The sequence below is a fragment of the Myotis myotis genome, unplaced genomic scaffold, assembly GCF_014108235.1.
Source record: "Myotis myotis isolate mMyoMyo1 unplaced genomic scaffold, mMyoMyo1.p scaffold_m19_p_2, whole genome shotgun sequence".
In the NCBI taxonomy this organism is placed as follows: Eukaryota; Metazoa; Chordata; class Mammalia; order Chiroptera; family Vespertilionidae; genus Myotis; species Myotis myotis.
Genome location: NW_023416324.1, coordinates 13,827,881 through 13,846,799, shown reverse-complemented (window position 1 = coordinate 13,846,799; position 18,919 = coordinate 13,827,881). Strand labels below are relative to the sequence as shown.

The following is an 18,919-nucleotide window of genomic DNA, read 5'->3' as shown; positions in this document are numbered from 1 at the left end:
CCTGGGTTGCAGCCTCGATCCCCAAGCCCATCAGTGATTCTCATCATTGATGTTTCTATCTCTTTCTCCCTCTCCCTCTCTGAAATAAAATAAAAAATAAAAAAAATAAAAAATTTTTTTAAAATTAAGAAAAAAAAAATTTAAGCCCAACTGGGATGGCTCAGTGGTTGAGCATGGACCTATGAGCCAGGAAGTTATGGTTCAATTCCCTGTCAGGGCACATGCCCAGGTCGTGGGCTCGATCCCCAGTGTGGGGTGTGCAGGAGGCAGCTGATCAGTGATTCTCTCTTATCATGGATGTTTCTTTTCTTTTTTTTTTTTTATTGCTTAAAGTATTACAAAGGGTATTACATATGTGTCCATTTTATCCCCCCGCCCTAGACAGTCCCCTAGCCTCCCCTATCCCCCAATGTCTTATGTCCACTGGTTATGTGCATAGCAGCACAATTCACCATAGCTAAGATCTGGAAACAGCCTAAGTGCCCATCAGTAGATGAATGGATCATGGATGTTTCTAATTCTCTCCCTCTCCCTTCCTCTCTGAAATCAATAAAAAATATTTTTAAAAAAGAATTTAATAAAAAGAATTGTTACCTAAATACGTATGAAGTTATTGACTAGTAACTGAGTAGGTAAAAAGAACTCTGAGGGATTATGGAGTAGCAATTGCAGAAAGCAGCTACCATCCCCAGAAGGAAAGGAACCAAGGGAAGAAGTTGCAATTATTAAAATTTAAAAGATAAGAGGATATTCAGCTATAAAAATGAACCAAGTACGGATACATGCTACAGCTTGGATGAGCTGTGAAAACATTATGCGAGGTGAAGAAGCCAGGCACACAAGTCCACATATCAGATTCCATTCATATGAAAATCCAAAGTAGGGAAATCTATAGAGACAGAAAGTAGATTAGTGGTTACCAGAGGCCGGGAGGGAGAGGTGGGGGTATAGGAAGGGATAGCTATAGGGTACTGGGTTTCTTTTTTAAAAAGATGTGGTAAAATATATATAAAAGTTCTACTGGACAGCACTGCTCTAGAAAAAACTAGCCAAATATAAGACGCAAACTCAACAGACATCACATGGGTTGTTTTAAAATTAAATACCACTTTATACTTTTCTTTGCACCTAGCACACACATTTTTTGAAAAATAAGACATGCCATATTAGTCAAGGAGTTAACAAAATATAAGCATCCACATAGAATATATTCTAAGGTGACTTCATTTCCATAGCTTCTCAGAGAAACACAGTTCTTTTTGCTTATCAGCCAGTGTTGGACCAGATTTAGAATCCACAAGGCTGCAGGGAGGTTCCACACCACCACCCTGACGGGTGACTTGTGTCCACACAGCACCATCAAGCTGCCGGGTTTCCACCAGAAAAACAATGGAGATGCCAGTCCAACCTTCCCTACCCAGCGTCCAATTCCACGCTGCAAACCCCTGCGGGATCTCAAGCTTCATGGGATGGGATGGTCAGACCTGGCGCTTCATGGGAGGGGTCAGTGGAAGGGGGCGCTGACCGTTTGTCAAAACCGATCAGGAAAACCAGAATCCCAGCCTCTAGACGAGGGGACCCCGGGGTGGGGGGTGGGGGGGAAGACCACAGAAGGACTGAAAGTTTAAACCCTAGTTTGGTAGCTTCGTGGCTGCTAGAAAGGAGAGAGAGGCGTGATATTTAATGTGCTTGGAGCATTCAGGAGGGCTTGGGGATAACAGAGCCATGAGAACAAATAAAGATTCAGGGATGCGAGTGGAAAGCCGATGTCCCCCTCCCCTGAATAGCAGCGAGACTGCATTTTAATTCCCTGTTTGTGTTCTGTTCGTGTAGGACTGCAGCTTGACCTTGAAAAGGGACATTTGTTATCTCCTGAATCCTTCCTCCATACGTATAAGGCCTCCTTTCCAGTCAGTGCCATCCCGCTATTCTCTTCCTCATGAACCATCGATGACTCCCAGGCCTCCTGTGATAACTTTAAGCTGCTGCCGGGCGTTCAAGGCCCTCTGATTGGCTTCCACTGCTGATTGCTCCAGGTCATCTCCCACCACCCTCCCTGGCTCCCCTGGTGGCCCCTCCTCCCCATTTCTGTGCCTTTGCAAACACGGGCTCCTCTGCCTGGGAGGTGGGGGTGGGGATCATCACTGGACTTTCCATGCTTTGTCCAAACCTTAGGTAGATTTGCCAGTCATCAGTGAGTGGGGCCCAAAGCACCTCCATTTTGAATACCCCATTCTAGGCTCAGGGCCTGACCGTTAGCAGGACCCCCCAAAACTGACATTTTCTGTGACCCCCCATTGCACCTGGCCTGCCCTGCCAGTTTCTGGGTGTTGGTGTCTCCCCCTGCTGGCCTGGAGGGCAGGAACCACTCTTTACTCTTTTTGCCCTCACCATCCAAATGCTCAACAAATAGTAATTGCCTCGTAAATCTCATCGTTGCATTGAGCTGACACCTACCCTAAAGGTTAAAAGGCCGTTCACTGTCAGCTGCCCTCTTAGGCACGTGAGACACAATACAGAAGTGGTTAAGATACAATACAGACACGGTTACCACAGGCAACAGAGGCAGTTTTTTTGAAGTCAAGGAACTAAATCAGTATTAAGCACAATCCGTAAAGGTTAATGAGCTGCCAACACTGGTCTGGTAACACTGGCATCCTGCCTGTGAGTTGAAGGCTGCGAGGGAAGCAGTAAGTGTAGCTCTAAGCAGTCAATGAGTGGGGAGAGGCCCTGATCCTACGGGGATACGTGACCTGCCAAATGGGCCCCAGGGAGGAAAGAAGGAACGGCAGTTCCAGCTTCCCAGTAGAGCGTGTCGGCCCCTGGGGGTTTAAAGCAGACGTCTCTCTCAATGACTAGGCTGTCAAGGTGTGCGATCCTTGGGCTACCTGCACCAGAGCCACCCGGGCTGCGAGTTAAGCATGCAGACGCGGGGGGCTCCACCCCAGTCCCACTTCGTCAGAGTACCTGGGGTTGGGGTGTAGGAATTTGCATTTTCAAAAAACTCCCTAGGGGGTCCTTAAGATTTGCAAACCTTTTCCTGCCATTCTCGAAAATACACAGTCTAGAGGAAGAAGGCAGCCAAGAGGGGGCTGCGGCTCCGTTTCTGAGGATGTGTGTGCCTCCCAGACATGTGCCTGGGGATGAGGACCAAGCAGGGAAAATGAACCAGTAACTCAGGCTTGGTGTGTCGGTGTATAATGAGAATGGAGGGGAGGGGAGCGATGCTCTCTCTGAAGTGAGCACCCCCACCCCCCATCTTACCAGAGGGCACTGGTGTGCAGGAGAATACGGTAAAGCAGCCAGATTGCCTGTCTACCTTTTTAGAAGCTAGGCCACTGCCTTTTGTAAGGTGGAGAGGGATTCTTCCCCCCTCCCCCCGTTATGGGCTGCCGAGCCATCACTCTGCCCCTGTCCTTATTCTCCCCGTCTTCTCTGAACTTCCCAGTGCCTCTGGGGGCGGGGGGAAGGGAGTGGGGGGAAGCAATCAAGTAGTTCACAGAACCAAAACCAAATTAGTTTTCCGAGTGGATCCACTGTAAACAAGCCAAGCACATTTCCCTGGGAGGCCACAGGCAATGGGAAGGCAGAAATGCATTTCCTCCAGGCAGACGACAGGCTGACCCACCAGCCATGTGACGTCGACACCAACGTTACCGCAAACATGGAATCACGCGTGAGAGGGTAGCCAGCAGGCCTGCACGTGAGGCGGGGGAAGGCGGGACGGAGAGGCCTCCAGCCTCGCGCGGGGTCTGGAGAGGGCGAGCGGAATCTCGGCCTGGCTTGAGCGCTGAAGCATGTGGCGAGCTTTGGTCCCTGACTGGGGAAGCCCAGTTGCCAAGGGCGAGGAGGGCAAGGCCTTCTAAACCCGCTGGACTCACCGGGCAGAGGCCGATTCCCGACCACCCACCGGGAACACTGCATTTGTCCTCCCCCCTCACCCCTAACATCGGAAATGTCCAAGACCACGATAAACATCACCTCTGCCGGAGACAAAGCCCTTTCAAGATCCCCCTCCATACAGTTCCCGGCTTTTAAAAAAAAATACAACTTGAAAGGCGAGATTTAGAGTGAAGAGTTGAACCACCGTGGGCACGGCTTGCGCGGTTGCGAGTGGAGGGGAGGGGAGTCTCCTTCGGGTGGGCTCACTCCTTCTTGGTGTGCTCCAGGACTCGGTAGGGGACGCCGGGGGCGCTCCGGGAGCTGTGTTCTTCCTGCATGACGGGCAGCGTGGCCGGAGCATAGATCTCAGAAATGTTGTCATTGTTTTCCAGGGCCCCGTAGGAAAAGGAAGCTTTGAGGTCGGGCTGGACTACCATCCCCTTGTCATGCATGTTCTGCATCCCTGAAATGAAACCCATTTCCCCCCAATCATTATGTGGGGAGGGGGCCGAAGGAGGCTGTGCCTGCCGCGGTCCCACCACAGAATAACTAGAGTGCTCGAGGGCTAATCGTGTGCATTGCCAATTTCCTGAATGCTTTAGATCGAAAAAAGGACACCCATAAATATACACTAGAAACATTACGGTTGCTAAGCAAGAAGGGGTGCATCTTCAGGAAATAGGCACACAGACCAGCCACTGTCAAGAGAAACCCTGGGTTGGCCCTAGAATGAGGTGGGAATATCTGTTTGGGCCGCGAAGGGCGTGGGACCACAGCTGTGCTCTGAACATGGTAGATGCCATCACTTTTCTGCTGGATGAAATTAGGACCCAGGAAACCTCATTAGACTGTTGACAGAGGAGGTAAGTTTTGTGTCAGGGACTCATCATAGTGACAGACGCATCACGATGGTCAGAGGGAGAATTCTGGCCTGAACATTAACGTCCCCAATCCACATGTAGGGGAAGGTGTGATTTATCTTATACTTCTGGGCACACTGATGTCGCATTTCTACTTACATTTGAGGGCTAAGACTTCAGCCATGAATTCCTTTAACTTTATTCTACAAGCCCCCCTCTCCCTAGTCAGGTGGGACCTGGTCTTTTCTGAGACCAACTCTTACCTTGTAGGGAGTTAAGACCCTTCCAATTCTCTTGCTCCCACGCTGAGTCATAAGACACTGAATGCAAAGTGATGTCTATAAAAGCGCAATGATGATAATAACGGCTGACACCGACTGCTTAATAGGCCTTAGACACTGCGCTAAGTGCTTTAAATAGTAATAGTAACAACAGCAATAATGATAATACCTACGTGTACTGAATGTTTAGCTGGGGGCAGACACTGTTTTTAAACGGTTATAAAGTTTTATCTCGTTCTATCCTTGCACCTACCAATAAGGAAAATGAGGCAGTTGGAGGCCACAGAGCTGTTAAGTGGCAGTGCCACCAGGATTCACGCTCAGGGGGTTTAGACTCCGAAGCTCATACTCTTAAGTCGAATGCTGTGTGGGCCACCCTACACACCTGCACTTAATCTCCAAAAATCCCAAGACAAAGAGACGCTTCTCTCCCCGTTTTCAGGACAAGACAGATCCAGAGAGGGTAAGTAACTTGCTCAAGGTCACACAGCTAATGAGAGACAGAGCTGGCGTCTGACACCAAAGCCCGTGCTCTTATCCACTCGACAGAGAGGCTGGCAAGACCCAGTTTGTGGAAGGCCCTTGTTCCCACACCCCGAGTCTAACGAATCTGGCTTTACCGGCCCATTGCAATGAGGGAGGTGGACAGCATGGGGAACGGGGGTGTGTAAGGGAGAAGGCGTTACATTAGACAGGACTTGTTATTTGGGTGTGTGTTGGGTGATTGGGGAGGGTTTAAGGAAGCAGGACTTTGCTTTGGATTAGATGCTGCTAGGAAGTGGGGGTAATTCTATCATCGAGGATCTTAGTGATTCTTATCCAGAAGGAGAGAAGACCAGACAAAGGCTAAAGCTGTGATTGGTAAAGAGCGGCAATCACTCATGAGAGGGGGATGGTTGCTGCTTTTTGTGGTTTGAACAACGTTCCCGTGTCGTCTGGTTCGGGCATGATTCTGGAGTGGCCCTGTTTGCGCCCTGATCCGTCAGGATCACAGGTGGCCTGAGGTGGGTGTTCTGTGAAGCCCTTTGTGTTCAGCCAGGAGCCCCGAGGCCCAGCTCCCACCTGGCAGGGGCTGCTTTTCTCTCTCTCATTCTCTACATGCCTTTCCGGTGCTAGAATTGCCTAAAGCTTCTCCAGGTTGTGGCAGGTAGTGATGCTTGGGGATTTTAATGCCTCCTCAACAGTAGCTAGTCTGTCGTGCAGACCCCAGTCTGGGCAGACCGAAAGCAAGGTCCAAATGCTGACCAGGCAAACCAAATAGCCCGAAAAGCCACTCTGTTTAAGCAGTTTTATTCTTCAAGTTCCACCCGGTACCAGGTCAAACACCTGTTCAAAATTTTCACAGCTTTTTTTTTAAAGCAAAAGGGAAGTGGAACCAAATGTAACCAGGCATCTACCATGTCCCAGACGCTGTGCACGGGGGCCTTGGACATGTTATCCCACAACCCTGAAAGGAGTCCCAATGCACAGGTGAGGGTCAGAGGCCAAGGCCGCAGAGCGGGTAGGGGGTAGAGCTGGGATTTGAATCCAGATCATCGGAACTCTAAGCCCAAGCTCTTCATAGAGCAGAACACCTGTCTACTCAGAGGTGTGTGGCCTGCCACAGCCACAGGGCGGGGCCTCCTTTCCTCAACACCTACTTCCGTCTGGTCACAGGGTACAACTCGGAAGCAAGAGCCACACCCACAGACAGGCCACAGAATGTTGATCGTTAGGGTCACCTTCAATCACCTTCTATTTTCTACCCAAAAACGCATCTGTATATGAGCATATACGAATACGCATACAGGTATATACACATACACAGTTTGTCAACACACCAACACACAGACACGGACACATACTTGCACACACACAGGGTTGACACCTCACCTATCTGGAATTCAGCTATCCAGCGCCCTCATCTCATCTATCCGGAACACAGCCGAGAACAAGGAAGTAAGCAAAAAAGGCATCTGAGCAGCCAGGTTAGAGGTTTAAAAAGTCCATGCACTGAAGCTCATGCACGTAACGCCTCGGAGAAGCCCGAAGGCCCCAACTCAGAGCTTACTTATTTTAATTTCATACACAATTCAAACACGCTGGGTCCAATGAGAACACTGACACGGAGTTGCTAGGCCGGTAACAGCAGGAATTGAGGGCTGGTACCGGCGAGAATGACAGACAACGGCTTTATGGCAAGAGGTGGGGAGATAATGTCACAAGCAGACACACACCCCCTGGGGTCACTGAGGGAGGGGCACCTCAGTCAGCTCTGAGAACACACCTACATCACGGAGCTCTGTACGAAGCAGCACTCTGTGCCATCAACGTGATCACATTTTGTTCCTTAGACTGTCGTAAGGAAGCGTGGGGGAGAGTTCTATCTAATAGATTGAAAATAAAAATTGCGAGTTAAAGAGTGACAGCTAGTGTTCACTGGCAACTCATAGAATGCAGGTCAGCAGATGTGGATGGGGCTGGCCCACCGTCCTAACCGAGACCCCTTTAGGCTGGACAGAGACTCTCCAGTCTCCACAGGCCACCCACTCCCTTTTGTGCAATACTTTGCTGATTCACACGTTGGTGTTACTGTTAGGCCTTAAAGACGTTAGAGCTTGTGCTTCTCAGCGTGAACCCTTAGCTCCCTGGGAAAGCAGGTTTTCCGGAGCAATCCACTCCTTTGTGGTCTAAGGAGTGAGGCTTTAGTATCTGAATTTCATTCATCCTACTTGCTTTATTTTTTTCTTTCTTTTTTTTTCATTCATTCTACTTTCCTTGCCCTCTCTGATCACTCCATTCCAACTAGATACATGGGTTTTTCCTTTTGCAGGCATGAAGCCTGGTGCTGCAGATCATAATTAATTATATCCAGCATGAATCAGGATTGTCTTTAAAAGATCCCAAAATAGACATGGGAACTGGCAAGATGTGCTCAAAACCAACTGAGGCTCCTCAGCCATGGCCTCCTCTTTTGCACACTGAGACTAAAAGAAAAAAGAAAAAGAAGAAAAGAAAGAAAGACAATCACACCATTAACGGCACAGCACACGTCCCCTGTACCAAACCCAGCCGCAGGCTGTCTTCTTCTTAAACAGGAAGTAGCAGTCATTCTATATGGATGAGCAGGCCAGCTGGAGACACGGGATTTTAACGTTACCTGGCATGGCATCCATGGAAATATAGGGCTCAAATGGAATGGCCTTCTTCCTGTTCCGTGTGATTAAGAAGACGCCCAAGAATGCGATGAGGCACCTGAGGGACAGAGAGATAAGGGAGGAAGAGAAATAAGGCCAGAGTGAGGCTGGGAGGGATCCTTTCAAACCCAGGCAATGGAACACAGGTAGAAAGAAGGCTGCGGGCTGCGGAGGCGGGTGTTCACTGCAGAGCAGCCCTGAGAGGCTGCTGGGCCTGAGATCAGCGGGGAGCAGACGTGAGATGAATAATAGCTCCACGCGCCCTACACTCTGCACAAGCCTTAATCAGGATAAATTAGACTCGCCCAGGCAAAACTCTCACAGTCCTTTACTTCCACTGAGCCTGGATCTCAGAACCTTGCCTTTTAACGTATTTGTTTTCATTTAAAATGTTCTCTAAAGCCTAAATGTAATCAATACAGGAGCAGAGAAAGTAAAAATTGGGAAGTCCTTGTACTCTCCCAGCCCCACTCCCTCAGGTGTATATTCTTCCAGAGTAATTCTTTGTTTTTTCCTTTTCCCTGGAGCCTGGATAAACAAGCACACTTTCTAAAAACGGAGGTATGGCCTGGCTGGTGTGGCTCAGTGGTTGAGCACTGACCCATGAACCAGGAGGTCATGGTTTGATCCCAGTCAAGGCACATGCCTGGGTTGTGGGCTTGATCCTCAGTAGGGGGCGTGCAGGAGGCAACTGATCAATGATTCTCTCTCATCACTGATGTTTCTATCGCTCTCTCCGTCTCCCTTCTTCTCTCTGAAGTCAAGAAAAACATGTTTGTTAAAAATATATAAAATAAAAACGGAGGAATGATTTTTATGTAGTAAAGTGCACAAACCCTAAGTATAGAGGTCCATCATTTAATCTGTGTACACACACGTGCGATCGCCACCAGGTCAGCAGAGAAGGCATTTCCATCCCCCATCCCCCGCCCCCAACTCCAGAAAGTGTCCCCGACCTCTTCCCAAGTCATGCAACCCTCCCAGAGGAAACCACCATTGTGACTTCTCTCACCACACATTCGATCTGCCTGTTTATGAACTTCTGGGAAGCTACCTCATAGTGGGTATGACTCTTTTTATGGCTAGCTTCTTTCAGCCAGTAAATGTTTTTAAGATTCATCCACTTTATTGTGTGTCTGTGTCTTAGTTCATTATTTTTAACTAGAGGCCAGTGCACAAAATTTGTGCACTGGGTGGGGGGAGCGCTCAGCCTGGCCTGTGTCCTTTCGCAGTCTGGGAGCCCTCAGGGGATGTCCGACTGACGGCTTAAGCCTGCTCCCCGTGGGCATCCTTAGCACTGCTGCGGAGGTGGGAGAGGCTCCCCCCACCACCGCTGCTCTTGCCAGCCATAAGCCCAGCTTCTGGTGCACTGACCACCAGGAGGCAGCTTCTGCATTAAGCGTCTGTCCCCTGGTGGTCAGTACCATTATAGTGACCAGTCCTTCTGTGGTTCAGTCAATTTGCATATTAGCCTTTTATTATACAGGACTAGAGGCCCAGTGCACAAAATTCGTGCATGAAGGGCAGAGGGGGGCATCCCTCAGCCTGACCTGCACCCTTTCCAATCCAGGAGCTCTCAGGGGATGTCCTACTGTTGGCTTAGGCCTGCTCCCTGTGGTTCTCTGCTGTCTGCAGGGCCCGCTTGGTCGCTCCCGGGTCGCTGCGGTGATGGCCAAGCAGGCCCTGCTCTCAGCGGCCGCCCCCCAGGACTGGAGGACTCCAGTGGGGCTGAGAGGACTGGGCACCGCCATCTTTGTGTCAGAGTGATGGTTAATTTGCATATTACTCTTTTATTAGATAGGACTGTTGTGTTGAACTCATTATCTGAATATACTACAATTTGTTTTCCACTCTCCTATTGACAGACATTTGGATTATATCCAATTTGAGCATATTATGAATAAAGCTACTGTAAATATTCATGTATAAGTCATTTTTTTGTCAATATATGTACTAATTTCTTTAAGGAATATATCTAGAGGTGGAACTGTGGGATCTTAGACTACACCAGTGATGGCGAACCTATGACACATGTGTCAGAGGTGACACGCGAACTCATTTTTTTGGCTGATTTTTCTTTGTTAAATGGCATTTCAATATATAAAATAAATATCAAAAATACAAATCTTTGTTTTACTGTGGTTGCAAAGATCAAAAAATTTCTATATGTGACACGGCACCAGAGTTAAGTTAGGGTTTTTCAAAATGCTGACACGCTGAGCTCAAAAGGTTCGCCATCACTGGACTAGACCATACATTAAAAAAAAAAAGTAACTTTTTTGGTCTAATGTATCCTAGACATGGTTCTATGTCAGTACCTATAGACTGACCTCAATTTTTCAAAATGGCACCATGGTACTTTATTACATGAATATATTTATAATTTAATCTGTTTCTACTGCTGGGCATTTAGGTTGCTTCCAATTATTTGCTTATGCCATTGATTTTAAAATTAATGTGTTTTTGTGTCCCATTTCAATTATTTTCCCAAAATAAATTAGAAATGAAATGCTACATCAAAAATATGCTCATTTAAAATTTTTATTGATACAGCCAAATTGTCCTCTCCCACATTAAAGAGCTTCCCACAGTCTCCTCATCCTCTGGCCAACGTGAAATATTATCAATCCTATTAGTTTTCACAAAATGATGGCATCTCATGTAGCTTCAATATGTATTTCTTTGATCTGAGGTCAGGTTGCCAGGCCTTTCATGTGTTAAAATGTGGTTTTTAGAAATGATAGGGAGATGAAAGCCCAACAGAGAAGAAAGGAGAGGAAATGAAGCCCTCAGGGAGGAAAGTGCTCACCTCTGGGGAGAGAGCGCCAGTCCCTGCCACTCCGGCCCTCAGGGATTGCCCGGCCTCAGGGATTGCCCGGCCTCAGGGATTGCCCGGCCTCAGGGATTGCCCGGCCCTCAGGGATTGCCCGGCCCTCAGGGATTGCCCAGCCCTCAGGGAATGCCCAGCCCTCAGGGATTGCCCGGCCCTCAGGGATTGCCCAAGGGGCTGAAGCCATAATGGGAGGGAGGGGACCTGCCTGGAGCTGTACACGCAAGGCCCTGGGGCCAGAGAGGAGGCCAGGACTCACCCCAGTGCAAACATGCAGATGTGCAGCGCGTCCTCCCCGATGAAGTCCAGGTAAAATACTGCGCCTGCAGCAAATAACGCAAAATGCGGGTGAGCTGTTTTCAGATCACCTACTTGCCAGTCTGTCTGGGATTTGGCTAAGCCAGCAGGGGTCGAATGACCCTTTCACAGGGGTCGCCTAAGACCATTGGAAAACACATATATAATTACATATTGTTTTGTGATTAATCACTATGCTTTAATTATGCTCAATTTGTAACAATGAAAATACATCCTGCATATCAGATATTTACATGACGATTCATAACAGTAGCAAAATTACAGTTATGAAGTAGCAACGAAAATAATTTTATGGTTGGGGGTCACCACAACATGAGGAACTGTATGAAAGGGTCGTGGCATTAGGAAGGTTGAGAACCACTGGGCTAAGCTCTCTTGCCTGTAGGAAACCAAAGGGATCAAAACAGATGGTGACCGCTCCTAGTAAAATATTAGGAGAGCCAAATTAAAGCCACTCCAGGGAACAGATTGTCTTCTTTTTCCCCTTTCGATGCCCCTCTTATCTCCATCATTTTTTAACTTTGTATTTTGAGACAATACTAGATCCACAAAAATAGTACAAGGTTTCCATGTACCCTCCCCCCAATGAAACAATACCAGGAACTAGGAACTAAGCTACAGACCGTATTTACCAGTTTTCACATGCTCCTCTTCCCCATCTTTCTTTTTTTGTTTTAAACATATTTAAAAAAATTTTTTTTTATTGATTTCAGAGAGGAAGGGAGAGGAGAGATAGAAACATCAACGATGAGAGAGGATCATTGATCAGCCGCCTCCTGCACGCCCCACACTGGGGATTGAGCCCACAACCCGGGCATGTGCCCTGACTGGAAATCAAACCAATGAACTCTTGGTTCATGGGTCAATGCTCAATTACTGAGCCACACCAGCCAGGCCACATTGGTTCTTACTGGCCTTTTTTAACTCTGAAGGTTTTATTATTTTATTTTATTATTTTTATTTTTTTAAATGTATTTTATTGATTTTTCTAAAAATATATTTTATTGATTTTTTTTACAGAGAGGAAGAGAGGGAAAGAGAGTTAGAAACATCGATGAGGAACATCAATTAGCTGCTTCCTGCACACCCCCTACTGGGGATGTGCCCACAACAAGGTACATGCCCTTGACTGGAATCGAACCTAGGACTCTTCAGTCCGCAGGCCAACGCTCTATCTACTGAGCCAAACTGGTCAGGGCTAACTCTGAAGATTTTAGTTGCTATTGCCACTTAAAAACAAACAAACTCTGCCCTGGCCAGTGTGACCCAGTTGGTTGGAGCATTGTCTCATGTACCAAAAGATTGCAGGTTCAATTCTTGGTCAGGGCATATACCTAGGTTGCAGGTTATATCCTGGTTGGGGTGCGTCAGGAGGCAACCAATCGATGTTTCTCTCTCTACTCCCCCCTCCATCCTCTCTCTTTAAAATTAATAAAAACACTTCCTTGAGTGAGGATTAAAAACAAAAACAAAAAAACTCTAACATGCTTGCAGCCTCTAAAGCCACCACAGAAAGAAAAAAAAAATTAGGGGTAGAGTAGAAGAAAAGAAGAATATAATCATCATCATCTCAACATCGTCATTGATTGAGTTCCTATTTTGTTGCAGATGCTTCATAGACTCACAATCTCCAGAATGTATACAGAAGAAATCTGTGGTTTCTTGTCCAATGGAGGCTGTGGTGCTAGCAGATGATGGCAAAGATTGTTAAAGAAGCCTTGCATAAACTCTACAAAATAGGGGCATTTGGATTGTACATATTTCAATTTCAGGAGGTAAGTGTTGTTACTTCTATTTTATGAATGTAGAACTTAGGCACAGAGAGGTTAAGTGATTTTTCCCAGAGCCACACAGCTCTGTGTCTATGCTGGGATGCAAACACAGGTCTTTCTGACTCTAAATCCTGTATTTTCTTCTTGTTTTTTTAACCTCACCAGAGGATATGCTTTTATTGATTTTAGGGAGAGAGGAAGGAAGAGAGAGAGAGAGAGAGAGAGAGAGAGAGAGAGAGAGAGAGAGAAAGAAACATGGATGGTTGCCTCTCCTACTCACTCTGATAGGGGATTGAACCCATAATCTAGGTATGTGCCCTGACCAGGAATTGAACCTGCAACCTTCTGTGTATGGGACAACGCTCCAACCACCTGAGCCACCCAGCCAGGGCTAAATCCTACACTTTTTCCGTGGGCAGAATGAGTCAATGGAATTGGCCTTCGGACCAAGGAGGAGCCCCCTCCCTCCACACTGGGGTACTATCCCTGCTGCTAAGGCAGGAGACAGAAACCTAGCAACCGGCAACACTTACCGGCTGTGATGGCGATGGTTGTGGACAGAATGTAGCCCACGCTAGCAATCAAAGAGGAGTCGTACATCTGTGAGGCTTGACTTAAAAACCTGCAATACAAAAGCACTCTGGTCAGTGGGCTGTGGGGGTGTCGGAAAGGCTGGTGAAAGCTGGTGGCAGCAGCCGCGGTTTGAAATATGAAGATGATGCATCCCTGGGCTCGTAAAGAAGCCGTCTGTGTGTCTCTAGGTCTGAGGCCCCTGCTTTGCTCCTCTTCCTCCCCAGATTCATAACCGGAGGCCCATCCCCGTCCCCCAAGAGGGCCGTGCCTTCCCCGCTCACACCTTTGACCACGTGGTTCTTGTTATTGGAAATGCCCTTCCCCTCATGTCTGGGCCCCCCGACCCCCCACCCCACTAACAAGCACCATTCCTGGTGGCGTTAACACTCCAAGAAACTCTATTCACTTGTGACATTCTGTCTTGTTAACTATTTTTTTAAACAAATTTTCTTCTTAATTAAAAAATAATGTGATCACTGTAATATACAGGGGTGGGCAAAAGTAGGCTTATCACTGTGAGTATGGGACAGTTTATTTTTATATTATAATCATAACCTACATGTCTTTTTTCCACACACACAACTGTAAACCTACTTTTGCTAACCACTGTTCATAGGAGAAAGAGGGGAAATTGGAATGATTCCTAACCTCCCTGTCTAGGATAAAACTGCCATTGTTTTAGGATCTATTCTTTGTCCGTTCTCTGTGCACTATTTTAGTTATTCATCTGCTTACACCATAACACACTTCCCACTCGACAGTCATGTTTACCGGGCTGCCCCCAGTGAACTGGAGGACAGTGGCTGTGGCTCCTTGTCTGTGTGTGGAAGGGCCTGCACACAGTAGGCCCTCAGTGCATCTGGCTGACTGGGTGAGGGAGAAGCTCCCAGAGGTGGGCGGGGCATACGATCCGTCCTTATAACCCCTGGAGCGCTGGGCACAGAGCCCGGCACTTGGCAGGGCCTCAAAGGTGAGGACCAGACTCGTTGCAGTCGGATGAAGAACAGAAACAATGGACAGAGGAATAGGAATACTGACCATCAGAGCTGATATGCAAGGGTTGGTCTCCTCGGGGCGGTGGTGAGAGCTTCCTGTGGTTCTCTCAGGTAGGGACTGCTACTCTCATTTGCAGACAGAGAATCTGCATTTTAGGGAAGCTGAGGGGAGCCGGGAGAGCAGAGGGATAAGGGCTGTGGGCAGGGAGCAGGGTGCCTGGGTTCAAACCTCAGCTCCACCACTTCCTGGCCTTTGAACCTCGGCCTTGACTGTATCATCTGCCGGAATGGGGTGTTGTGGGATGAAATGAATTCATGTGGAATCGGTGAGAGTAGAGCTGGCTTACCCTGGACATTAGTCACTCCCACAATCCGTCAAGGCCACGCCGGTGGACAGGGAGCCAGGCCGCTGGAGAAGCAGCCTCACGCGTCACACTGAAACCCGCGCCGCTCACCCGCCTGCCCACACAGCATGGTCAGCCTCCTGCCAGGCGCACGCGGGGCACCAGGCTCAGATGTAAACAAGGCCCAGGCTGCCCTCAGCCCGGATGCTTTTGACTTAATTCTTGTGGGTAGAGAGGGAAGCGACCACCTCGCTCTTCCACGTGGGAAGCTTTGGGGGCGATTTCCTGAGGACAGGAAATGACAACCTTGTGTTGTTCACCTAGCGGACAAATGGGTGCCTCGCGGGCACGGCACAGCTCGAGTCCCTGACACGGACGCCTGCCTGGGAGCATGCATTTCTCACAGTTTGAGGCAGAGGGCCAAACACATCCACTCCAGCCTTTGTCTTTTAGGCCACAGAGCCCCGTCTGCAGGACAGCTAAGTGAATTAGCAGCCCCCGCTCTCCCCACAGCGGGTGCCAAGCCCTGGCGGAGGCTGCACCCGAATGCTCTGCCTTCCCTGCGGCTTCAGAAACAATGTAATGAGGCCCAGAAAATGGAAGAGCCGCAGAGGAAAAGAACATGCAACTACTCACGCGGCTTGATAGATGGCCGTGGCCACCATGCACACGAACATGACGTAGAAGATGGGGTAGTCGAGCTGCAGGTTCCCCTGGATGGACAAGACGAGCATCCCGGCCACGGCCTTCACTGTCACCACCGTCATGGAGCCTGCGGGGGAGCACAGGCGTGTTGGGGCCTCAGGAACACGGAGGGGGTCAGACCCTGACAGTCAGTTTGTAACCCCAAAGGGCTTGTGAAGAGAATGGCGGGAACCCGGCACGGCCAACCCAGGGATTCCCGTGGTGAGAAGACGCTGTTTGTCCCGGATCGCAGGGACTTCTCCCGGGAGCTGCCTGCTGTCTGTGCGGCTACATCAAAGAAGCGAGAAAAGTAAAGCCTTGACAAGTATTTCCAAGTGTCGCTTCTACACCTCTAAGAGCAGTGAGTTCAGGTCTCTGTGTCTGGAACACAGTGGAAGGCCCGAACCATCTTTGAATGGATGAATGAACTTACTTTTTTTTTTTCTTCAATATAGAGAATCATTGATCGGCTGCCTCCTGGATGCCCCCTGCTGGGGATTGAGCCCACAACCTGGGCATGTGCCCTGACTAGGAATCGAACCGTGACCTCTGGGTTCATAGGTCGATGCCTAACCACTGAACCACACCGGCCAGGCTCAATGAACTTCTTCTGAGTATCATCCTCATGGCAACCACAAGAAAAACATGTCATGTGTAAAGAGTTCTTTTTAAAAACATGTCTTTGGACAGAGGTCCCCCAATGTTTCAGAACCGTACCCCCAATGTGTATGCACATGTTTTTCCAATATACATGTGCTTATTATTCTACAACGACAGTCATGCAACACTGTGCAAATATGTATGTACATTATGAAACGCTTATACGTGTGTACATTATGAAACGTGCAGGAAATACCACCGAAAAGGTGGAGATAAGGATAAACTCTAATATGTTCTTCTCCCAGCCCTGGGGGACCCCCTTGCTCACCTCATCACGGAGACCATTGCTGGTGCAGAAATGACTCCTAAGCTGAACCTGTCAGGTCCCCCGGTGAAAGCAGGAGGTAAAAGAAACCTCCCCCAACTAGGGTGCAAGTGGAGCCCCTTATTCTGGCCAAGATGCTCTGCCTTCCTAGCTGCCTCAGCTTCTGCTCATCCTGCCTTCTCCTGCCCATCGCACACGCGGCTTCTGGGCCCCTTGGTCCACAGACTGGTTTTCAAACACCCCAGCCAGTTACGACAGCCTTCACCAGGCTGCCCTTGTGAGGGAGAAGGGGACAGAGGAGAGTGGCCGACGGGCCTTGGCACCTTCTGGGTTTCCTACTCAGCAGGAGAAAACGTTCTGGGGCCACGACCTTCCGATCCACATTTAAAACAAAGTCCTCAAGAGATGGACCACCGACACATGTTATAACACGGATGGACCCCTAACACATCACGCTCAGTGAAAGAAGCCAGTCATGAAAAGCTGCACAGTGTATGATTCCATTTCTATGGTTCACCCGGAAAGCCAAGTCCGTAGACAGAAGGGGAGCCAGAGGTCAGCCAGGGGCTGGGAGGAGGAGGAGGGAATGGGACTGACACTAATGGGTCAGGGCGTCTTTGGGAAATGTTTGAAAAAGTTTGAAATGTGCTTACGACAGTTGCATAACTCTGTGAATACACGAAAAGCCACTGAATCGTGAACTTTATGGTGTGTGAATCATATCTCAATAAAACTGTTTTTAGAAAAATCAAAATAATCAACCCTGTCTTGTGGTGGCACCTCTGTGTGGCCCTGGAGTGGGGGCCCGCCACGGGAAAGACAGAAGCGAAACAACAGGTGTGGGCACTTGCGCTTGTCTCACTGAGTCGCCCCTTCGCCCCCCCCCCCCACCCTCGCCCCCCAGATCTGGGTGTTCTCTTTCGCCCAGTGTCGGAGGACAGTGCGGCTTCATCAGGGAGAGTGACGGGGAGGAGCAGCAGGGAGCAGGGTTCCCCCACCCCCTCCTTCCCCGGGAAGCACAGGTATTCATCAAAGCCCCAGTGAGTGACCAAACACTGTGCGGGTTAGCGCCTTGCCCCGAGCTGATGTAGGAACCGCTTCCCCCATGGCACCCAGCCCTCTGCGACAGCGGTTCTCAACCTGTGGGTCGCCACCCCTTTGGGGGTCGAACGACCCTTTCACAGGGGTCGCCTAAGACCATCGGAAAACACATATTTAATTACATATTGTTTTTGTGATTAATCACTATGTTTTAATTATGTTCAATTTGTAACAATGAAAATACATCCTGCATATCAGATATTTACATTACGATTCATAACGGTAGCAACATTACAGTTATGAAGTAGCAGCGAAAATAATTTTATGGTTGGGGGTCACCACAACATGAGGAACTGTATGAAAGGGTCATGGCATTAGGAAGGTTGAGAACCACTGCTCTAAGAGGAAAGGAAAGAAAGAGCAAAATCAGTTCTTGCCTTTGAACCCACAAGTCCTTCCTAAGCTCTGAGTGGTTTTGCGTGGACCCCACAGGACTCTGGTTGAAACCTGCCCCACCTCTGACCTCTGTGCCGTAACCTCCCAACCCTCCTGATGCTCGTCTTCTGATACCGGTGTAACGAACCCAGTTATTAACTAACAGGAAAGGAGCAAAGGGAAGGCCAAATACCACAGGCCTTCATTTGTGCAGCCTGGCCAGAAGCGGCAGGTGAACACTGCCCAGGTCCATTCCCCACGGACTACCGGGAGAAGGGGCTGGATAGGGCGAGAATGGACACACGCCCAGGAAAGGCTGGGTGAGACAGGGAAGGTGCTTGTCTGTCAGCCACACCCGGAACAGGTCACTGGCCAGAGGAGGCGTGGCCACTACAAGTGTGGGAAGATTTGAGATACTTAAGTTCCTAAACAAAGGAGTTCGCGCTCTTGTGCGCTTGACTCCCGGGCTGAGCGGGGTCTCACGCCCCTGCATTGGCCCCCCGAGGTCACAGCTATGCGGACCTCACGCAATGGGACTGATGGACTGCAACCAGCCTGGTGCTGAACGGACCCAGCTCAGAACGGAAGCTCTGGACCCTGGCTCTGCGTCTGGCTCTGCTGAAGCCCAGCTGCACATCTTCCAGGACCGGATGAAGGGAAGCGGGACTTGAGGAACCGAGGGATGCAATTCCACGCAAACAAAGCTTTCTACCACATCTCATCCTCCCGGGTAGTGGGGGGGGGGGGGGGCGCACTCCAGAAATGCTCATTCCAGCGGAACCCCAAGAACCCCACTCCCACCA

The 18,919-nt window shown here is 49.1% G+C and overlaps 1 protein-coding gene across 2 annotated transcripts in view; it reads right to left on the bottom strand.

The window, feature by feature from the left end:
* Positions 1-1,087: 1,087 nt before the first annotated feature.
* NIPAL3 (NIPA like domain containing 3) overlaps positions 1,088-18,919 on the bottom strand; it is a 38,945-nt gene continuing 21,113 nt past the window's right edge. Inside the window, exons 8-13 of one of the 2 annotated variants that reach the window (XM_036349715.1) lie at positions 15,668-15,803; positions 13,653-13,741; positions 11,289-11,352; positions 8,163-8,257; positions 6,896-6,932; positions 4,250-4,345 (exon numbers count right to left, since the gene is read on the bottom strand). In XM_036349715.1, the coding sequence (XP_036205608.1) occupies positions 6,907-6,932; positions 8,163-8,257; positions 11,289-11,352; positions 13,653-13,741; positions 15,668-15,803 (410 nt within the window). In that variant the 3' untranslated portion in view covers positions 4,250-4,345; positions 6,896-6,906. Of the gene's footprint in view, positions 4,346-6,895; positions 6,933-8,162; positions 8,258-11,288; positions 11,353-13,652; positions 13,742-15,667; positions 15,804-18,919 lie in introns of both variants that reach the window. The other variant, XM_036349714.1, reaches the window with a different exon arrangement.